Here is a 23,953-nt window from a genome sequence, read left to right as displayed (position 1 = left end):
AACAAAGTTTTCCGTTAGAGTTTGTGTTCTTCTAAGTTTAACTCCAAGATTTTAAATACTTTAATTTACTGCAAATGAATATCTGCTCCAAATGTCTCACTAATAATCATTATCAGCCTTAAAAACCCACAAAACACCCCTCTATGCTCGACCACACTTAGTACAGTCCAGTTCCCCCTTCTATAAATCTACTTGGAATCTTCCACTTCCTGTTTGTCAAAGTGGCCTTCTACCTGGACAGGTTTTGATGGAGCTCATGCAACAAACATTTTGGGTAACTGCACTTTAATATGGATGGATGACACTGAATTAGTCTGTTTTAATGAGACTGAGTTCAGATGCGTAGCTCTGGCATTAAATAGGAAATTATTTCTCAGAATTCACAGAGAAAAGCCTGAAATGTTTGCTAGGTTAGCGTCAGACATGTTCTGTGGCTCGGCTAAAGCTAACTCTCTCCAACTTCTGGATCTCTTGAGTTGCTTGTTGTTCAAATATCTTGCTTGAGGTGCTGAAGCTCAGAAAGTCTGAGATGTTTGTTCAAAATAAGTTCATTCTCAAGTCTTATCTGAACTGTCCTCTTTTGTTTGAACTTTCCCTAAACTTAGGAGTTAATGACAGAGCAGCACATCCAGACTCAGTCTCATTTATGTAGAGATTAAACTTCAGTGTCATTCATTGCTGTTAAAGTGCAGTTTTTTCTGATGTTTGTTGCACATGCTTCCGACCAAACCAGTCCGGGTAGAAGACGATGTGAAGAGAAGCTCCAGAGGATGAATATCACACATTTACGTTGGAAATAAATGTCCTTTAATTAGACATTGTCATGCAAAAGTTTGATTTCCGTTTAATGATGTTCAAATCTTTGAGTGTTTTGTTGATGTTGGTTTCTAAATGTTTTCTGACACTCGGCCCCAAAGATTAAAACCTTTTACGGCTCACAAGCTGCAACAATTCACACATTATCAACTATCTTTCTGACTAAACTAAGATAAAAAGTGAAAAACTGCCTGATTCCTGCATCATGAATGTAAATCTTTTTGGTTTTTATGTCAGTAAACTGAATATATTTGGGTTTGACATTTTATAAACCAAAACAAGAAATTAATTACTGGAGAAAACAATCAACACATTAATGGACAAAGAAAATGTTTTCAAACATGTATGGCTGAATTACTCCAACATTACAAGATACAAACAATTCAATTTTATTTATATAATGCCAGTTACAGGTCAAATTGTCTCAAGACGCTTTTTTTTTTTTTTTTTTTTGTCGTATTTGAGATATGACAAAGTAAGAAATTTAAACCTCTTGACTAATCCAATTTATTATTTGGTTTATTAGACACTAATCGACAATTAAAATAACTTTCTCCACTAAAACTAATAAACATGAGGTCAAATAGAAGGAACAGTTTTAAAAACTGCAGTCCCACGAAGAATAAAGTTTCTCAACAAAAACTAAATCTGCTGGTGGATTCCATTAAATTCGTAATAAATGATGATAAAGTGTGATACTAAAGGTTTGTGGTGCTAAAAATCTGAAAGATATCAAGTTGAACATCTGGATGGAGGTTGATAAAAGTTGACCTCCCTTCATTTCTCTGGAGCCGACTCCATGGATTGTAGGGATGCTGGCTAAAGACCTGCTCTTCTAGTCGTCTTCCTTCTAGTCGCTGTAAAAGTCACTCCATCCTCGCCGACTTCAACACCTCTTCATGACAAGTTCTTCTGCCTCCGACCTGGTGGCAACTCGAGAAACTTGGGAAACCTGTCAAGACTCGGATTTTTGAAAAACTCATCGGGCGGGGGAAGGTGTGATGGGCGGTGGGGGAGTAGAGGGGGGCAGTGGGGGGAGGTGAGGGGGTAAAGAGGGGAGACCGCCACCCACCTCCCCTCCTACTCTCCGCCCTGACTCCACCCAGACTCCACCTTGGCTCCACCCATGTGGTCACTTGGAAACTACGATATCAAAGGGACGACAAAATTATATTTTATTATCTGATCTGTAGCTCAGTGAGCTAAGGGTTTGCCTGTAGAGCTGCAGGTTGTTGGTTCAAGACTAGACCCTTCTCAAATTTTATTAAAATCCTGACAGACACAAAGAAAGAAAACTGCCAATGGCAGGTCTTGAACTTACTACCTTCCACTGGGTAGTCTCTCTTCTTACCCCCTGAGCTAACCACTCAGATACTATTTCTTCATTTTTTTGCGCATTTATCATCTATTTTTTGCCATTTTTGAGTTTGTTTTTTTTTAACTCGAGTCTCGACTCGACCATTTTTCTCAGGAGGTTGGACTTCAGTCTTTGTGCTGGAGGGTTGAACCAAGGTTCCAAGGTTTTCCAAAGCCTCGAGACCTCCAGAGTCTTCGGGACCTGAGCTTTCACACAGTCTGAGGGCTGAAAATTTCTAAGTCCCACAGTAGATCTCTGCTAGTTTGAACTTTGAGACAGTCCAAGGACTGAAATTTAAGAAGTTCCTGAGTAGATCCCTGTTAGTTTGAACCTTTAGACAGTCTGAGGGCTGAAATCTTTAAAGCTTCTCAGTACTCCTCTGTTAGTTTGAACTTTCTGGTTAACAGAAGCCTTAAAACTTGTGACCATGAGTCTTGATTTCACATTTAGACCATCCATCTGAGTTCTTCTCAGACCTTCATCTGTGGGTTCTTTAGAAATCCTGAACAAACTTTGATTCTCTTCACTGAACAGTAAAGTTTGTGGAGATCAGAAGGTAACATTAGTTTGATCAATGCCTTAAACTACTAGCAGAGTTTATCTGGAAAGCAGTTTTCTTAAATGAGTTCTTAGTAAATCTGTCCACAATCAAACCAAGAATATAGAAAGAGGAAATGTTTGAAGAAAAAACTTGATATTTTCATTTCAGGTGAGAAAATGCTTTAAGACTTTTATCTGTTTTTGCTCTTTTTCATCGTTTTGTCTCTTCTGTTTGATTTGATCTTCTAAAGTTTAACTGGTGTCTTTTCAAATGTTTTGTCTTTAGCTTGATTGTTCTTAAATGTTTAGTTTTGCTCTTTTCTCCTCATTTATTCTTTTCTAATGTCTGATTTTGAAATGTTTTGTCTTTTTAGTGTTTGTTTTTTCAAATGTTTTATCGGCTTGTTCCTTTTCTTTCCCAATGTTTAATTTTTAGATAAAATCTTTAAGGTTTTTCTTTTTAAATGTTTTACCACCTTTTAATGTAAACTGACAGTCAATAGAAACTTTGAGGTAGAAATGTAGGCAGAATTCTACTTGTAGGGGGGTTGTAATTATTCATTGTGGATTTACTGATGATCTAGTGCCCTGGTAGTTGAGATAATGATGAGTTGTCATTTTGTCATGATTCATTGCACATGGGTTGGTCACTTTGCAAAAGTGAACCAAATACACACCGAGCAATACTCAGTGAGTATCTGCACAATTTGAGAATGGGTTTTGAAGGCCTATATAAAGGCCCAAAAAAGGCCACCATTGTTAGTCCAGTGAACAGCATCATGCCGCGTCTATCACATGAACAGCATCTCCGGGCACTGGGTACGGTGGAGGCCGGTTTGAGCTACATTGATGTAGCCAGGCGTATGGGCTGCTCCCAACCCACAATCAGAAGCCTGGTCCAAAGCATGCGCCGACGGATCGCTGCCTGCATCGAAGCAAATGGAGGCCATACTCGGTATTGACTGTTGTGACTTTGTATTTGGCAGGTGCCGTTTTCTTTTGTGAAATTCTTTATTTTGAAATCATTCTTGAAACTTTAGATTTTTGTTTCTGTATGCCAATATGCTAAACAAATGATTCATATGAAGAAAATCCAGTTTCGGGCTTCAAAATAAAAATTATGTTGGAAAAATATGGTCTCAAAGTTTTTAATGACTGTCAGTGTATAATTTTCTTTTTAAATGCTTCATTGTATTTTCTGTTTAATTCCTATTTAAAGTTTTGTTGTCTGTAAGCTGTAATTTTCTAATTAAACATTTAATTTTTTATTAAAATGTTTTGTCTTTTTAAATGTTTAAGAATCTAATTAAATGTTTTGTATTTTTAAATGTTTATCTAAAATATTTCATCTTTAATGTTTAATTTTTTGTTGAAAAACATTTAATTTCATAATTACATTTCGTATCTTAATTAATTATATATTTTGTCTGTTTAATATAACTTAATTGTATCTAATGTGTCATGTTCCTTTTTAAAAGTTTTATTGTATTAAATGTTTTTTTCCTTTGATTTAATTGCTTTTTTTAATGTAGTTAATTTCTTTAATCTTTTTTTATGTCACAATTTTAACCCCAACCTTAAAAATGAAACCCTTAAATCACAATTAAAATACTTCTGTTGTCACAATCATGAGTTAGTCAGTTATTCAGTTTATCAACTCAACTTTATTTGTTTAGCACCTTTCACACAGATGACAAAATTAAACAGGCAAAGAGAAAAAATTATGCTAAAATTATGATTGAAACTAAAAAACATTTAAAAAAAAAAAAGACTTAACATGGTAATTAAATATGTTGTGTCCAGGGGATGGAGGGAGTTCATTGAAGTCTTCTTGGGCTCACACAGTAAATCATTTAAAATAGAAACTTGATAATCAGTCTAAGGAAACTGGAAACTGCAGAGTGACCAAAGAACCAACAACATCTCCCGTTTTCTCCTTTAATGAGTCAACTCCTGTTGTGCTTTCAGACCAAAGAACTACAGACTCTTCACAACTTGCTCAAACTCTTGGTCCAGGACTCACCACACAGGTCAAGAAGGTTTCCTTCTCATTTCTACTCTGAAGCTCACCTTCTCCTGCTCAAACTGCTGACAAATGTTTCTGCTGCACTAAAGTCTGGACTCCAGAACTTCCTAAGAACTCTCAAAGTCTCTTCTGCTGCAGGTTGCTTTGTGGAACTGTGACAGAAAAACTCATTAAACCACATGGAGGGGCCTCAAGATAGTCGTCCAAATGAAACTGTACAAAAACCAAACTAGCACAACCCAAATGCTAAAGTCTCCTGCAGCCTACCAGAGAACCTCTTTAAACAGAATCAGGACAGGAACTCTTACCTTCTGGACAACCAACGCTGGTTCACAAACAAGAATACAGAATGTGTCTGACCAAAAACCTCTAAAGACTCACTACAGCCAAGATAAAGACACAACTCAGCTGCACCAAATCCACTAATCACTGCACACATTAGCACCATGTGCTAACTGTGGCTAAAGAACCACATTTGCCAAGACAACTATCCAGTACAAAGCCCTAAAACACACCAAGAAACACATTAAAGATGATTTTACTGCTGAAAGCTGCAAGCCAACACCTAAAGAATAAACTAAAGCAACGAAGCCAAACTCGGTTCAGTGAAGAGAAACAGAGGAAATGTTTGACTGCAGACATAAAGCAGGAAGACACTGAGTTGCTCAGGTGTTTCTGATAACACCAAGCAGCCACCTGGACAGCCAATAGGAACACAGCTTACTGTAAGTCCAGAAGGCTGGTTTAGTGAAGTAAATTTAGTTTAAAGTTGAAGCAAAAAGTTAACAAAGAAAGTTGAAAACCACCTTCTGATACCTGAAATCTTTGAGTTTTCACACAAAGAACGCCTGAACATGTCAAACTGGTTTCATAGTAGAACCATCATTGTAAAAACATCATAGTATGGTGTGTTGCTCAAAAAACATTATGACCAGCTGTCTAAGGTTGGGGGCTGCACAGTGGAATAGTGGTTAGCACTTTTGCCTTACAGCAAGAAGATCCCTGGTTCAAATCCTGGGCTGGGGCATGGAGTTTGCATGTTCTCCCTGTGTATGCTTCGGTTTTCTCCAGGTACCCCGGTTAATTGATTACTCTAAATTGCCCGTAGGTGTAAATGTGAGTGTGATTGTTCATCTGTATATGTCGCCCTGAGACAGACTGGCGACCTGTCCAGGGTGTCCCCTGCCTTCGCCCGAGTCAGCTGGGATAGACTCCAGCACCCCCCGCGACCCTAGTGAGGATAAAGCGGTGTATAGAGAATGGATGGATGTCTAGGGTCGCTGAGGAGGGACACAACAGGGCAAACCCTGGTTTCCAGGGGGTTAGGAGGCTATTTATTTGAAAGAGTAAGTTTTAACAAATAACAGCAGCATAAATCTCAAGCATCATTGTGAGGAGTCTGGATTGAGATTTCTCACTTGATAATGATCAAAACATGAAATTTAGGTTGGTTTAAAGGGATATTCCACCTTAAATCTTTGAATATTGACCTAAAAGGTTGGTTTCAGGAAGTATTCCACCTACAAGGTCCTCACACATCCACCTTAAAGGAACATTCCACCAAAAATCCCTGGACATGCACCTAAAATGTTAGTTTAACCAAGTATTCCATCTAAAGTCCTCAAAGAGACCCGAGGGGCTGGTTAAAAGGAATATTCCACCTAAAACCTCAACTAGGGCAGTATGTGTAGCAGTGACAACAGAAAGAGGTCCTCTTTGGGAGGAAGAACTGTGTCCAAGTGGCAGCTCCCTTTCTGCTCTTACCTTACTCACTAAACTCAAATGCCATGGAGGACTCCAGTAGTTGATGTTTCCTGCTGCAACCTTCTCTTTTTCAGCTTTCTTCCATGTCCGATCACTCCCGACCTGGTTTTACTGACATTTTTGACCCTTACTCCAAGCTTTGACCAATCCGAGAACATGAAGTACGTCATCGGCATCGGCGGCGTAACCAATGGAGGGAAAACCAGCCTCACCAACCACCTGATCAAGAACCTGCCCAACTGCTGTGTGGTCCATCAGGATGACTTCTTCAAGCCCCAAGATCAGATTGAAGTTGGTGAAGATGGCTTTAAGCAGCACGATGTCATCACTACTCTGTACATGGACACCATGATGAGTACGATCTTCGCGTGACTGGAGAACCTGGTGAAGTTTGAGAAGTCTCCTGGCGTTAATAACATCCTGGACACAGAGATGGTCCTGAAGTCCAACCACAAGGAGGAGGAGGAGACACATCCTCATTGAGGAGGGCTTCCTGCTTCACACCTACAGGCCTTTGATGGACGTGCTAAAGCAACGTTACTTTATTTCCATCCCATATGAAGAATGTAAAAAGAGGAGGTGCTCTAGGAAGTACACAGTGCCAGACCCCCCCCTCACTGCTCACTGTGAAACATTATTGAGAGCAGCTTTTTGTGATTTATATGCAGAACACTATGATGTTTGCTGAGCTGTGCATTATTAAATGATTTAAGAATATGGCGTATTGTTACTGTTTATTATTGTTCTCAGGTTTACTATTAAATGTATAGAGAGCTACTTACTGTATTTTAAAATTTCCATTACTGCACAGAACATTTCAGATTATTTTACCACAGATCAAGGGTACAGATTCTTGTTGTTCACTGTGTATTGGGTAGTACTCATTTTGATTTAGACTGATTAGCATACAGAACCCTATGATGTTTCTGGTTTACAGCTGAGAACTAGTTGCTAAAAGTACAGAATATTATTTCTTATTGTAGGTGTGATAATTGTCAGTAAACATTCTAAGAAGTGCAAATCCACAGGGTTGTTTATCGTGCTGTTCTTACACAATATTTGTTACTTAACAGCCCTCAGAATACTGTTGTTGAGCTTACTAGTTTTACATAACAGACAGATGCTGCAGCTGATGATGCTGTAATTCACATGAACAACATAAACATGGTGGCATGGCTCAGTGGGTAGAGTGGCTGTCTTGCAACCGGAGGGTTGCCGGTTCGATCCTCGGCCTGTTGTGCTCATGTTGAGGTGTCCCTGAGCAAAACACCTAACCCCTAATTGCTCCTGATGGGTTGTGGTTAGCACCTTGCATGGCAGCTTCTGCCATGTATGGGTGAATGTGATGTATCATGTAAAGTGCTTTGGGTACCTTGCAGGTGGAAAAGCGCTATATAAATACAGACCTTTTACCATAATTTGAACGTTAACAGTCCAAAATGAAAAGGTCATATACAGCTTTCCTATTGGGTTGAAGAGCAAAAATAAAACAAAACATGAGAAATACTTTGTAAAAGTGAGAGGTCGGTTGCAGCTTTAATTTTATTCTTACAGCTTTTCGGTGCTCCCCCAAAATATCTGTTGTGCCCCCCACTAAAATTAATCTGGATCCGCCCCTGTGTAGAAGATTGGATTTTTGAATCATATTAGTAATTTTTAAAACACCACTTCATCAAAGCTCTCTGAACCAGAATAAAGAGACAAAAAACTGGTACAATTTTCTTTGTTAATCCACTGTCGATAAGAGAACAACAGTCTTTCAACTCCAAGTTGACAGTAGAGAAGGACATGACACCCTTACTTGGTGACACATTGTATTTATGAATATAGCAGGAAGGAGCTTCTCACATTAGAAGTATGTCAGGAAGCTGAGATCAGAGGTGGGTCCTGTGAGTATTTTAGAAGTCTGGATTTCCAATACAGTTCAGAGAACACCAGCATGTGTACACACCTCCACACACACAGTCTAGCAACACTCACATCTGGACATGTTAAAAGGTAAATGCAAGTTCTTCAGTGCTCACATCTACAGGCGAGCAGAATCTGCATTCAATTGTTCTCTCTCTTTGATTTGTGAACACACTTTTACAAGAGCATGCTTTCCCACTTCATGAGGATAAAAGCTCACATGAGCCACTGCTCCTTCTCTTTATTGAACTGCTCGGCCCAGCGGCGGGTCAGGTCCAAGTAGTGATCGGGTCCATGGGGCTGGTAGTCTAAGTATACACGTGTAACAGTTTTCTTAGGGACCGCCCTCTCTATCTGCGTCCCCTCATGCCATTCATTAAAAGACGTGATGGTGACAATCTCTGGGCGCGCATTGAGTGCCGCCTGTAGAGCCGTCTCGTAGTAACGGCCGTTGACCCGGTTGCGTGTGTTGTGGTTGTTCCAAGGCCGGATGCTGGTGTCAATATAACCAGGCCCCACGCTGGGGATGAAAAGGAGATTGTTCCCGTCGCAGAAAGCCTTGATGGCTTTCCAGTTCTGGTGAGAAGAACCAAAGGAAAAACCGTTGGAGGCAAAGTATGTGTACATGCCATCAAATCCACCTGCGAGAATGTCGTGCTTGTGACGCTCCTCCACGATCAGGGCGATAAAGATGGAGTCGTAGGCTGAGCCACGCACGCTGTGGGAACCGGTAGGAGTCAAAAATTCAGACCAGGACTCTGGTGGAGTTAAGTAGGAGTCATAGATGTAAAACATAGGAAGACTCTTCCCTGTGCTGGACGTAAACTTGTAGAAGGCTCCGTGGTCACCATACCTTCAAGACAATAACAGAGTAAATTAAGCAGCAGCAAGATGAAATGCTGAACTAATTAGTTAATGATTAGTGAATTCAGTCAAGAGGCTGACGTGCTATTTAGAAGGACACACATGAAACTGATAGTGTTGTAAAGCTAAAAAATGTAAATTGTGTATCTGATGCTTCAGAGAAAGGACCAGAGGTATTTTGTTAATCCCCTGAGAAACATTATTGCGCTAAAGCATCACTGGCATCTGCCTGTTAGATTATTAGATGTATTCTGTTTAAAGTCGACAGTGACACATGAGGATAACATAAAAAAGACTCATGTTAAAGTGGGCAGGTTTTATCCCCTGGGAAGCACAAAGCTGTTCAGTAAATTTCTTGACAATTCTTTTTATATTTCGTGGAAACAGGAAAGCACACAAAGTATGGGTTTATAAATCTAACATCGTTTAAACATATAGTCAGTGAGTAATCATAAAACAGCTGTAAGTACAATAAATGCTCTATTTACAAAATATCTCCTTAGGGATCAATACATTATTTCTATTTTTATTCTATTCACAGAGAAAACAAAATATATTTATGAGGTTGCTAAAGAAATTTATGAAGTCAACAAAAATAAGTTAACCCTGTGAATACTATAAATCTCCACAGAAAATTTAAGAGTAATTTAATGGAAGCAAGTGACGGGTTATCTTGCTGAGAAGAAACGTGGGCACACCTTTCTATCTTTCTATACCTTTGACCACCGAAGCAAAATATAAAGAACTTGCATCCCATTTCTTCTTTACATTTGTTGAAACTCAATATCTTCAGAAGGTTGGAGCTTTTGAGTTTGTTCGGACCTGACAGGTGCTTCTTTTAAGTTTAACCTCAATACGAAAAGTTAGGGGAAAAAAAGCTTTTACTTTAAAAACTCATTCATAAGTCATGAAACTGGTCTTATATAATCACAAATGCATCCTAAAAGTATTTCAATGTTGTTACTACTTCTTCTTCATCCATGCATGCGATCTTAATGGTTTTCTATTTGAGTTGACTCAGTGATGAAGCGCAACCAGACAGGCGCCTACCTGTCAATGATGTACTTGATGTTGTCGTGAACACTCTGGTCGTTCCGTCCTCTGTACGTCTGGATGTGAAATGCAACCTGGGTAGACGTGTAGAGAGACGCATGGCTTGTTAGGTGCGATTCATCATTCTGCTGAGACGTCACAGTCAGCACTTGCACATGACCTTTACAAGTATCGATTCAAAATTAGCAGTTTCTCAGGGGAAATGTCTCATAAATGGCTGACGAGTGCGTCTGGTTTGTAATCAATGTTTGAGGCACTGCCAGAAAGAAATAGTTCTATAAGATGCATAATAAGAGTCAAATATTTTTTCAGCCCATCAGATTGCCAATTCCTCATCCCCAAAAAAAGTGTCCTAAAGCTTTCATTCTGGTATTTAAAATTTTATAAAAACCTGCGAATAAGGGTATAACGCTGACTTCATCCACTTATTTGGACAATACAGAACCATATTCTCACCCTGTTTCATTTTCATGACAAATTCTGCTACACTGCAGAAGATGTTTTTCAGTGCTCCCCCTCTGGAGGCTTCTGTAATTCTCAGTTAATGGCTCTGTTAAAAACAGCTATTTACAATTGATGAATAAAAGTAGAACAGACACAAGGGACCTCAACTTATATGTACCCAAAATGTGTTTAAGTTAAATATTTTAAGGCACGGCCAGAGAATTCAGGGACTTTGAATTATGCATGATAAAAATGAAACACCACTTTTCTAGCAGTGGACACCCAAGGGGGACAATGTGAAGGAAAAAGGCTTTTTAAGACGATGGCAGCATACAAATGGATGTAAGATGTTGTTAAGGGAGCTACACAAAGACACCTTAACCCATGTTGTATGATTCCTCTCTCATCCCCGAAAGAAAGAAAGAAAGAAAGAAAGAAAGAAAGAAAGAAAGAAAGAAAGAAAGAAAGAAAGAAAGAAAGAAAGAAAGAAAGAAAGAAAGAAAGAAAGAAAGAAAGAAAAGAAAGAAAGAAAGAAAGACTGCATTTAGTCTGCATGTTGTCATGGCAATGCATCTTACATCTTTGTTGAAGTATTTCAGTCTGGACCTAATTAGTTAAATTGCTGATTGACATCACTATCCTTAGAGCCACACCAGCAGCATGGTATGAAAGCAGTGTCACATTTATAAGGACTGTGTTTACATTTCATCTTTATATTATTGCTTACTGGAAACAATCTCTGTTGTAGACAGATGACACACACCGCATTTTTCTGCAGAACAAGGTACTGTCACAGGGATACTGACCACAGTGCACAAATGGATTACAGTGATGTGTGGCTTAAACTTAGCCAATAGTTGCAAACCGCAGACATGCAGCGATAAACTCTTACGATGCAGGCAAAACAAACAGAATCAATTGTGCCACTAACTTTTATGTGCATCAAAATGTACTTTTTGATGGTGTAAGGTGCGCTATGCCTGCAGAATATTAATTTAGAGAAAAAGATAGCTGCAGGATATTGATCATATAAGTAAATCATACCTTTAAATCAATGTTTATGAGGAGATTACTCTTTGAACCTTGTGTGATTTAACAGCCCAATAAAGTGAGAACAAACATGAAGCCAGTTTGAAAGACTGTGAGGTATTAGAGGATGTGAAGCCACATGATTATCAACTATTGAGGGAAAACAAATCTGTTGTGGTTTGGTATTCGCAGCAGCACAAACCACTAGAAAGCTCAGCTCATTTTCCCAACACACTGGCCCATTACTCTGTGGTAATTTAGAAATAAATGAGACAGAGTTGATGCATTTTAATACCCCATAAACATTGACAGCATGAGCCTGGAACAGCCCCAGCATGATTTATGCTGAGCAGAGAGGAATTTACTGCCGTGTCATGCAGAAAGTTCGAAGGGAGGAATGTGTGCCAACACAAAGATAAAGGTCCAGGCCTTTATGACAACCGGATCAATTTCAACTAAGTTTGGCACATTTCTTAATGCAAGAGTGCCACTTTAATTCTGTGGTCAAATCCAGTGAACACACACAACAATAGAGGTTCATCTAAGAGTAAATGTTGTAACTCAATGCATCTGGAAACAAAAACAAAAAAAAAGTGAAGCTGATGTCATTGTAGGGCACCCATGGGCCGTATTCCCCCGTGTACACGTGGCTGCATGGCCTACTTACAAGACAGAACTTTTACAGCCCCTCAGGGTGAGATTGTTCAGAGGCACAAACTGAGTCATGGGACCCATGATGCACATTTCCCCTCTGCTCCTTTTCTCCTACATCTAACTTCCAACCCCCCCTCCCCCCAGCCTGTCCCCTCCAAACCGCCCCCACCATCCCCTGGGCAAAAGGACTATTTCAGCTCTACTTCAAGCCGAGGTCAAGCAGCAGCACTGCTGTGGAGGCTCCATGTGATGCGCTCTGCACGTCTGCCGTACACAATACACGAGCTGCGTGTGGGTGCTGCTGAAATGCTGTTCAACTTATATAACAATAAAAAAAAAGTACATTGCCTTATTTTTGCAGGATTACCTGAAGAGGGGTCAGTGTGTTTTTAGCTACGTGGTGTGTGAACGCTAAAATGATGGAAGCTAGATTTGATTTTAGTGAGCAGGCTCTGCTCCCATTTCCACTCATCTCTATTTAAATTTGTGAATACTTTAGAATGTGTAAATATTCCAAATATGTGATTTAGTGTATGCGTCGTATCTAAAGCTCCCTTTACTACTTTGGGGGTTTTCTCTTGGCAAAGGCTGCATTGCTAAATAGACAAAGAATGCTTTGGAGTCCTAGACCCCCAGGGGCCAAAAGCATACTACAAGGGTCTATACCAGCATCTAATTTAAATACATTTTACTGGTTCTTAATTAGTCTCTCTGTGCTAAATGGTCAGTTATCTTTTGCTACATGCCAAATGCTAAGCCTGTCCACTATATAAAACCATACTTCACTATAGGCTCATAGTTTGGAGTTGCATGCAGATCAGTATTGTAGGTGGTGTGTGACTGAGGTGTATGTCAGCAAACATTTCTATCTTTCTAAAAGTACATGCTCATTTTCCCGTTTTGCCATACATTTAGATGTGATTTGCTGCTTCACCACATCCACGCTGACTAGTTAAATCAAAACTGAAAACTTTTAATCCCTCTATAGTGTGACTTTAACTTCATCGACTAGCTGACTGACAGAAAATTAGCAGCTACCTGTTTCATTTTCAGCCAAACAATTCATGGTTCCAACTTCTCAGATTAAAGGATTTGATGATTTTTTTTTTTTTCTGTCTTACATTTGTAAACTGAATACAGTTGGGTTTTGAAAGAGCCCCCTCCTAATAGGTGAATCAAGTTTTGACTCTTGGAAAAGTTCATCCCAGACCTCAGAACTCATCAGACATTTTTGTGCCTCATTATTCCTGCTGATTTCTTTCTATGTTGGATTCATCTTTTTTTGTACTGTCATTGTGAATTCTTACAGTACACACTCCAAGGCTCTGATATGACAAAACTAAACAACTCATTGATTCTCTCTAGCATTTCTCAGACAAGCTGAACGCCACTTTGCACTGTAAGCAGACTGCAGATATGTGTGTCTCTTGAATCCTGATCTGATGCATTTTTGGCTGTTGCCGCTGTTCCTGTGGGACCATCTGTTCTCCTCACTTGGACTTCCCTCCCACCTTTAAGCCTGCCTTTCAGCAGAAAAGAGCAAAGGAATTATTTAAGATTGTTTTCCATCAGAGTTCCAAATTATGAGAGCCAAGGTTCTTTGCCGTGTCAGCATTTTGCTAAAATTATGCAAGAAGAAGCAATCCAAAGAGAAATAATTCCGTGTAGACGGAGTGGGAGGAGTTCAACAAAAACAAGGAGAATGAGAAGACGATATGTGGCAATGCTGAACTCAACCCGCTGCCTTACACTCAATAATTTTATTCCAAAGCTCTCTCGTGGCTGCTCTGATTGTGACCTTCTGAGAGCTCTCATTAAATACGAAGATAAGCAGCTCCTTCTTATTGCAACAAGATACTGAAACGTGCAGTTGATTTGCAGAGAGCAGGTCACGGTCTGCTTTTCCACACTCGCTCTTTGTGAAAATGCCATTCTTGCTGGGTCACTGATGACAATAAAGCATGCATTAAATTCTGTCTATTAGCTTCTGTCCTGACAGCATTATGTGTAAAACCTCATCAGCTCAGCGTTGCATGTCTAATCTTTGCGTTCTTGTCTTGGCCTTGCAGAGATACATTTTCTTTTTGCCTCCAGCAAAACAGCAGATCAAACAAACGTGATATCAACTCTGACAGGCTGGTCTGACAAACTTACTGCCTCTCATCAGAGATGTTTAGAGAGAGGACAAGGCCAATATGTGTCACAGTGCAGCTGGAAAATAAATCCATTTTATCTTCACATCAAGATACAAACACCAGCTTGGTAATGGTTTGGGTTACAACAATGCTCTGTAATTAACCTTGGCGATATCTTTAGCAAGTTGTAAATACAACTTGTTTGATTGTAGGCCAGTGACCTTTTATTTGGTTCTATGCATTAAAAAAGGAGCATACCTTAGTCGGCTTATGTAAATAAAATTTTCAGTTCAATTAAATTTTATATATATAGTGCAATCTCACGAATTATAAACAGAGAACACAAAAGCCAACAATCCAGGCTTGCCTTTGGATTCCCTATGAGTGACGGTGGGACGGAATGGAAAAAAACTTAAAATATAGAGGAGGGAAAAAACCTCTGACAGAACCAGGCTCAGGGAAGGCAGCCATGTGCCTCAACCAGCTGGGCCAAATTACACAACTGCATGTGTAATCTGCGTCTTTGCTTATTTATTTATTTTAATAAGGATCAAAAAATGGTAAAGACGGCATCATAAAATGTCTTGTTTGCTTCTGTTCACAATCCAGAACCCATAGATTTTCAGTTTAAAGCTTAAAAATCAGTAACTCTTCATATTTTACAGCCTGGAGTTTAAAAGGAATAAGGTATTTTAGCTTAAGATTGACTCAGTTATTTAAAAACAGCTCTCAATTTGTTTTCAGTCAATCAGCTGATTGTTTAATCACTGAAAACCATAAAAACTTAAACAAAACTTTACAGTAATGCTGATGCTTTTATCTGTTTTTGTCTTTAATTAAACATGTGGAAATGCTGTCGGTGCATTATTAATAGCACCCGCTTTGACACAGGAGAATTCTTACAAGCTTGTCTCTTACATGTCATTTCAATTTCAGTCAAAGAATGGCCCTGGAGTGGCTTTTACTCTTGAGATTAGAAGACGCATACAGGACGCATCTTTCTTAAACTTATTTCAGTAAAAATTTTGGAAAGCAGATCTGGCAGGATCACTTCAAACTCGTGAACAAAATTTGACAGCTACATAAACAAAGATACTGTCATAACTTTGTCTTAGCTATCACCCATTATTTCTCACACTCTCTCCCTTTACCCTCCAGCTCTATCTCTACTTGAAAAATGTCCTACATGAACTGTATTGCAATTAAAGCACATTTACTCTATCAAACTTCATTAAGCATTCAATACAGTGACAGGAGGCAGAGGGAGCAACATGGATGGCAGCTATTCCCCCCCACCGTGACATTTTCCAACCTAATTGGCAATTGGTCATGGTCACACACACCTCGCTACTGTGCTGATGTGCTCTAGAGTTTATTCAACCACTGATCCAGCAGCGGCAGCTCTTTGACCACTTTTATGCTCCAATGCTGAAGAAGTCAACATTCAGAGTGAAGTCCCCGAGTGGCAAAGACAGCTTGAACAAAGCCAGCAGAGAAAGCTGAGGAGCTCTTGCTCTTTCTCTCTTTTTTATCAAAAGGGCACTGCAGATTCAATATCTAATACAGCACAAATCCCAATTCTAAATTATTATTTTGAGTGGTTTTAAGTTTTCCGGCCACCTCAAAAATCATTTTCTAGCTCCTGTGTCATTAAGGTCTTCATGAGATGAATGGACAGAGAGAGGTAGCAGCCAGACAGTCATTTTTACACATTAAGCCTCAACTTCATTCACACTCTGGCAACCATTCAAAAATAAAAATTAGGTTACTTTAACACCATCCATCCATCCACCGCTTAATCCTCATTAGGGTCATGGGATTGATGGAGTCTATCCCAGCTGACTTAAGGCGAAGACAAGGGACATTCAGGAAAGGTTGCCAGTCTATCACAGGGCTACATATAGACACATAGATACACATACTCTCACATTCACACCTGCAGACAATTTAGAATCATAATTAACTTCAGCATGTTTTTGGACTGTGGGAGGAAGCCGGAGTACCCGGAGAAAACCCACGCATGCTCAGGGAGAACATGCAAACTCCATGCAGAAAGATCCCAGACACAGGCTGGAACGTGAACTATCAAGCTGCAAGGCGACGCTGCCAATCACTGAGCCAATGCAACTTTAATGTCAATACTAGAAAAGCACTCGGAGAGCGCAGACCTCCACCAGGCCATCTGTTTGTCAATTGAGAGATGGCCAGGCGGCCATCTCTCAATTGCACAGAGTCCTTCAAAAAAATCCTGGATCCAGACGGTGATCCGGATCACCTCCAAAATCTAATCGATTGTTACTTTTGCTCTTCCGGACATTCTGTAAAAATTTGGTGAAAATCCGTCCATGACTTTTTGAGTTATGCTGTTAACAGACAAACAGACAAACAAACTCTGATGATTACATAACCTCCTGGCGGAGGTAATAAAGCAGACTCTCTTTGTTAATTATAGCATTTTATGAATTTTTTTCTAGTGTGAAAGTCAGTGATCTGCTGTATTGAATGTCGTACCTCACATTCCTTTACTTTGGTTTCTTTATTGTAAATAATTTAGGTTCTAGTGTGCACAAAACTAATACTCTTATGCAGATGATGGCGCATTGTGTAGCTGTGGACCTTCTCTCTCAGATACACTTTCTTTTTTTAAATACAGCTCATGCTGAAAATGAGACTGATTATTATTCTTTATTTTCTATCTCAGCCACAAGATTTGAAGAGTTCATTTGCAAAAACAGGTACTCCGTTTTCAGAAAAATATTTTTTATTGTTTACTTGAGATAATAATAATAATAATAATAATAATAATAATAATTTATTTTTTCTCTATTTTGTCATGTATTTTTCTACTGAGTCAAATCCAGTCAACTTCAGTTTGATTGATATTATCTCAAGTAAACAATAAAAAAAAGTTTTCTGAAAATTTATCAAAACCGAGTTATCTGTTTTTGCAAATGAACTCTTCATTTGTTTTTCTTTTCAAGCTAGGAGACGGCGGTTGCTGCCATCTTTGTACTGGTTCTTGATCAACACAGTGCCCTAGCATGTTGGGCTTTGTTTGTGTACTGCTACCAAAGTGAAGTCACACCATTATGCTTTGTATTCTACAATTTGTTGTCCATATGTTTATTGTGCAGATGGTATATTCTCATATATAAAGTCATTAATTTGTACCTCTGAAAAGTTGCTTCAGTGACTTCCTCTTGTGTTCACTACTTCAGATCAAAAACGACATAGTATATCTCTTAATTATGTCAGTTATTAGCTTACTTGACTGTCATTTTAGTATTACTATGTGTTTTTAGTACTTCTATCAATGTGTTTTCATTTGTTTAATGCCAGGGATTTACCTGGTTGAATAAAGGTTGGAAAAATAGATGGAAAAAAATGCTGTAGCATCTTTATCAGTCAGCATTACTGGTGGAAAATCAACTCTATCATTAACAGATGGCAACATTCATTCATTCATTTTCTACAATGATAAACTTGGTGTACGCACTAAAATTGGAGCCTCGTGTCACGTCTTAGATTGGATTTGATTCACGGCACTTCTTTGAGCCTTGGCCTCTTTCTCTGCTAGATTTCAAGTCTTTGACACAAACACACATACACACACAATGTGCAGATGCCTTTTACCTTGAGATTGTGTCTATATGCAGCATCCAACAAAGCTGGTACTAAATCCTCAGCGGGTTCCCCGTTGTCGTCAGCCAGACCAGGAGGGTACCAGGACAGGACCAGAACCCCTGGAGATACAGATGTTTATGAACCTGAACATCCATCCTGGACCAAAAACACTGGATAAAACCTCAGAGAGCATCTGCTGAGGAGAACTAATATCCAAAATCTATATGAACCTCTAAACCTCTGATGCATGCACTTCTTAACCAAATGCATGGATTTAATCCTGATTGTGAGAAATACAAGCGACCTAATGTGGGTGTTGAAAAACTATTCATGCTTTTATTAATTTATAGGAAGGTTTTCACACTGCCTTGGTAATACAGGGTGGGTCATAAGTTTCCATACAGAGGAAAATGTATAATGTATATTTTTTTATGTTTCAGATACCCTAGAAGATGTGTTTGATGCTATCTTTGGGAGCACTTGAAGACCATGGTGTATCAGGTGGAGATTCGAGACATAAATCATCTCAAGGAACGCATCACCAACGCCAATACAATCAGAACTTCAACCGTGCTAATGCAAGTTCATCAACAGTGGAAAACACGTATTAATGTGTCTTTTCAAAACAATGGTAATGATATAGAGCACAATATACAAATTAAAAGGTTGTCCAACATAAAATGTCTATTTTTCCTATGTAAGGAAACTTATGGTCCACCCTGTATATTGGTGTTATTACCCTGCTTGTTTTACAGGAGTCTGTCCATCAAATGCTGGGAATGTTGGTGGTATGATTGTGCATATATGGACAGAGTATGAGTCAATTGGCCCTCTGGTCAATTTTTAAAGGCATCCCAACTTTTCTGATGTTGGAGCAAGACTCCACAAAGGGCAAACAGCAATTCTGTACTCTTCTTCCCTCTATTTTGTAGTTGTGTTTCCAATTCCTTGTCATAATTTTGATTCTCATTCTGGTTATTTGGTGATTATTTTGTTTCCTCTTGCAGTATTTCTTCTGCCCTTGTGATTTTTAGCACCGCTTTGGTGCTAAAACAATTTTTTTGTCACTGTTTTTGTTTCCTTGTAGTTCTGTGATCCATCCGAGGCTGTACAGAGAAGAGTTAATTTATTTTTTCTTCCCAAATGCCTCACTGCACTATCCTGCTTCTGATTGATGAATATGCACTTGTCATCCTAAGACTATTTATTATGCCTTGTTTTAGTGGCAATCTCTCTGCACATTTTGAGAGTGCGACAGCTCATAAATTCTAATAGAGAATTGCTTGTTCATACTCTGATGCTGCCTGAAGAATGGCTTCATATCAGCCATGGCGGTACCTGGCACCAGAGAGGAACTGGTGCATCAGATATGCACTCAGAAGTAATTCATTAAATTGCTGTGGAGCTGTGGGGAAGATTACATTACAACACCCATCTATATATGTCCCTGTGTGTTAAGAATATGGCCACTGCTATTCGTTTTATTTATAAGAGCCTGAGAAGTGGTAAGAAATCAGCCATCAAGTCAAGTGGAACTATTTACAGTTTGGCTGGCTGTGGGCTCTAATTAAGTGGATTGTTTTAACTAAGCATTGTGAGCTGGGCCTCCCCGTGATCCATCTGTTAAGGCGATGAGGTTTCAGGGGGATGGATGGTCTGCTCATCATTCCGGATGGTGTTCAATAACCTACTGAGCCGCAGGACAGAAACATCAGGGCCTATCATGTGCAGGCTGATGCTCCGGGATGTTACTTGACACCAGACTACAGGCTTTAGCTTTCTTTTAAGGAAGACATAAGGGTTTTTTTCCTTAAGATTACACGAGACTTCTTAAATATTTGCAAGAGTTTCCAAAGATAAATGATCCACACATGAAATATATGTTCCGTATCAGAAAAAATACATTACATCTTAGTCAATTACCCATCTTTTAAATATTCAAACTCCCAGGAAAGTAGTCTACTTCTTCTGTGTGCCTATGGTGTTCATTTCTGATAACTGGGGCTTTTAAAGTCGTGCAGCATAAACGCTAACAGCAGATTTATGGGGACCTCTGTGTGAGCGTGTGGGGAGCTGTCCAGTGGATGTGTGGTGCTGAAAATGTTTAGTACCCCTCCAGCAGGCAGCTTTCTGCTTATAGAAGCCAGATTTCTGTGCAGCTGCTGAGCAAGAAAAACAACACTCAGCTGTTTTCTTTTCTTCTTTATGTCTCTCCCTCTCCAAGAAACTCAGGGTGAACACTGCATCTCTGAACTTTACCTGCTGCGGATGCTCCGATCTGCTCCATGTGGGACTCCAACACGTCCGGATCCCTCGAGCTGTACGGATTGAGTTCCGGGTAGAAACTGGAGCCGATGTCCTCCGGCGGCATGTGTCTCCCTCTGGGGTAGCTGGATGCAATTTTGGGGTCCCAGTGTGGCACAAGGATGTGGTCCCAGTGAATGTATTTGCCGTCCATGTGTGGGCTTCCGTACCAAGTGTAGTAGAAAATATGAACATCGTAAAATATAATCCCCTCGGGGCCGGAGTTGGAAATAACTGGTTTGGTGTTGGTGCCGGGCGGGCGGGCTTGACCCGGGGACGTGGTGGCATCACGGGATACGGAGCGCCGGTCCACCTTCCCTGCTATCATCGGGAGGAGATCCAAACCCGGAGCCAGATCGGAGAAGCCGTCACTGGGCTTCAGCGTCCTCAGTCCCATCATGGTCCCAAAGATAAAGAGCATGAAAAGAAACAGAGCGACGCAAGCCTTCCTCCGGAGCCGCGCCATGGTTGGCTGGAGCGGCGGTGGACCAGGAGAGCAAATAAACCTCTGCGCTGCTTCTGCACCGAGAAGGAGTTCACCTCGCAACCCTACGAGCAACTCTCCAAAGTGTCCCGCATGGCATCTAAATGAGAAAAGGGACGAGCCTACATGGTTGCAGCCCGGTCGCAGCAGACTACTTGACGCAGTTGGTTGAGGGATTTTATAACTTTCTTCTGCAGCCTGATGTTTCGCATTCTGCTGATCTAGCTGATACCGCTGCAGGAGAATCGAATCTCGTTCTTAAATGCTACTAAGGGGGGATATGTTCCCGATCTGAGACGTTTCACTCACCGATCTCTAAACTGACCGCCTCTGAGCTCCCTCCCTGCTCCAGCTGGATGCTGCGTCCCGCCCAGAAGCTGCTCCATCCACAGATGACCTGGTGTCTTGATGCAAAAACAACAAAAAAGTGATCATCTCCGATGACTGGTTTAAAGCTTCAGTGGCTGCTTGGTTTCTCCTGTACACTGTCAGTTCCGGATGCACAGACAGAAAAAAAGGTTTAAAAAGAAATGAAAATAAAACAGCCCCAAGGCAGTCAGTTAAACGCAGCAGATCTGAAGCAGATCATCATCACTGTTTAGATGGTGACATGAAATCAAGTATCATGATGTTTATAAAGTTAAAACTCCTGACTTGTCCTGCACTGTGCGTTAAGACCTATACTGACATCTAGTGTTCCTCCTATTGAACACACTTTACTGTGTTGTGCCAAGAAGTGATGCTCTGCCAAAAACTGATTCCCACTGAGTTTATATTCATCTGTAGCTTCTGTTCTCTGAATCAAACAGTCCTAACACGCAAATAGCTTTACATCTGTGGTTGTCTTTAGGTAACTTTAACGTTTCTTGTAACTGAACAACTGTGACCAAAGAACTGTTTTCAGTGGACAGCATCGCCAGGCCTGACATTTAAGATTACACTGCAACAATAAATCAAACAGCTGTATTGGTTGGAGTATCTTTTTAGGAAGACTGTCAAATTTCATTTATCACCAGTTTCAGAATTTTTTTTTTTTACAAACCAAATAACTAACTCATTAATCCAGAATCTAGAATTCTAGTATGGTTTCTGATGTTTAGACTGTATGTGTTTGATGCATCTAAAATTGAGTTTAGACATGATTAATGGATCTGTTTGATATATAAAATAAAGAATCCACTTTCTGCTATTGTCCCATAGGTTAGATCTATAAAATATGACTCTCATGAATGAAATCAAGTCACTCTGACGCATTAGTAACATTTCAGTCACAATGTAGTTGATGCAGTCACTTCTTGGCAAGTACAGTACTGCTTCTTAAAAGCAATTTTAACTGTTCAAAAAAGGACTGAAATGGTTCATTTGGAACACAAAGGAGGTATCAGTTTTTGTCAGATAATCACTTTATGGTACAACATCTGTAACTGTGACATCCTGTATGTTTAGATGTTCACTTTTAAAACAGGAAAAGAGCAGGAAAGCTGGGAAACAAGTGCAGCTTTACTACTAATAGTACGAATCTGTGAATTACATATTATGTTATATTATATAAAAAGCAAAATATTCCTTTAATTTTATCCCTTTCAACTAAATGCAGAAACATAGGAAAGTTTAGCGTCACCAGAGGGGTCAAGCTATTTTATTTTTTTATTTACTTATTTAATTTCAAATATTTTCTCTATATATTGTGATATATTAATTTACTTATTTATTTATCTATCTTTCAATCTCTTCACAAAGACTTTTAAAAAGTTGTCTACTGGATACACTGCTGTAATAAAGCGCCCCCCATCGTCAGAACAAGAGAATATACTGTAATTTATTAGCCCTTTGGCTCCAGTCCAGAGGTGCAATCCAAACGCTTTGGCCTCCTCCTGCCAACATATTAGGCAGCACTTGAAAAGCAATGACCCCTTCATTGGAGATGATCTGATTTGCTGAGACTCCGATCCGGGGTTTGACTTCTTTGTTGTTTTCATACAAGACCTAGATCTAAAACAAACCAACTTTTCACTGGGTCGTCCAGGAAACTTCCCAATCCAATCAGCGTAATGGCGCCCATCCCTGGCTGCCACAGACAAATGGCCACATAAAGTATATTAAGGCGTGAATATTCAGCTTTACAAAATGCCAATTTAACAGTGTGAAATATGTGTTCTACATTATTAAAAAGAAAGATATAGGTGAAGAAGATTTTTTTTAAAAACCGCCTATTAATGGCATTGACAAATCTTCATAGAAATATATTACATGATCTACCTCCAGCTGCACCACTAAATAGATCTCTGGTGCAAGCATTTTCCTACAGATCTAAAGACACATGTGGTAGATACACAGTTTTCCATGATAATATAGACCAGCCCTGCGTGTTATTAGAGTGTTTTTCTGCTTCTTTAAATTCTCAATTTATGCTGTTTCCGATAGAAGGCAAAGCTTTCCCTAATCTTATAATTTAGAATATTATATTGTCAGTTGTGTCATTTCTTCGGCCTTAAATAGCGTGATAAGCGGTTCCACAAGGGGTCGTTGTGGTAGTTGCCATAAACTCCATACCACACTCTGAAACATCCATCATGCGTTTTGGTGGTTGGACATTTTCATGTACATTCTAGCCTAAATACTCTAAATATTGTAGGTTATATTCATTTTATGCCTCTCTTGCATAAGTTATTCCTTAATCTAAGTATTTTTTGAATATGTGCATGTATCAGTAAAGAAATGATGTGAATTTTCAAAATAAATGCTTGCATTTGGTGATATAGAGTAATCCAAACCAATTTCAAATATATTGTTTTGTATTTTTGCTGTATTTTTGGACAAAAATAATATTAGGTTAAATAATTTTAGTTACATTGAAATGCGTGTGCATAGAAAAGATAGGCAGTGTGATTTCCCATTACCTTGTTTTAAGCACTATAGTAATAATAATAATAATAATCATGTCGGTTAAT

At 39.4% G+C, this 23,953-nt stretch overlaps 1 protein-coding gene across 1 annotated transcript; it reads right to left on the bottom strand.

Moving 5' to 3' along the window:
• Positions 1 to 8,007: 8,007 nt before the first annotated feature.
• Positions 8,008 to 21,295, bottom strand: LOC110949029 (glycoprotein endo-alpha-1,2-mannosidase-like protein). Its single transcript, XM_022190888.2, has 4 exons — positions 20,474 to 21,295; positions 18,224 to 18,333; positions 10,326 to 10,402; positions 8,008 to 9,264 (listed from the first exon to the last, which is right to left on the bottom strand). The coding sequence occupies exons 1-4, from the start codon at positions 20,982 to 20,984 to the stop codon at positions 8,628 to 8,630; spliced, it is 1,335 nt and encodes a 444-aa protein (XP_022046580.2). The 5' UTR covers positions 20,985 to 21,295; the 3' UTR covers positions 8,008 to 8,627.
• Between the last annotated feature and the right edge of the window lie 2,658 nt (positions 21,296 to 23,953).

This window comes from Acanthochromis polyacanthus, chromosome 12 (assembly GCF_021347895.1).
Source record: "Acanthochromis polyacanthus isolate Apoly-LR-REF ecotype Palm Island chromosome 12, KAUST_Apoly_ChrSc, whole genome shotgun sequence".
Lineage (NCBI taxonomy): Eukaryota > Metazoa > Chordata > Actinopteri > Pomacentridae > Acanthochromis > Acanthochromis polyacanthus.
This window is presented reverse-complemented; position numbering and strand designations above follow the sequence as displayed.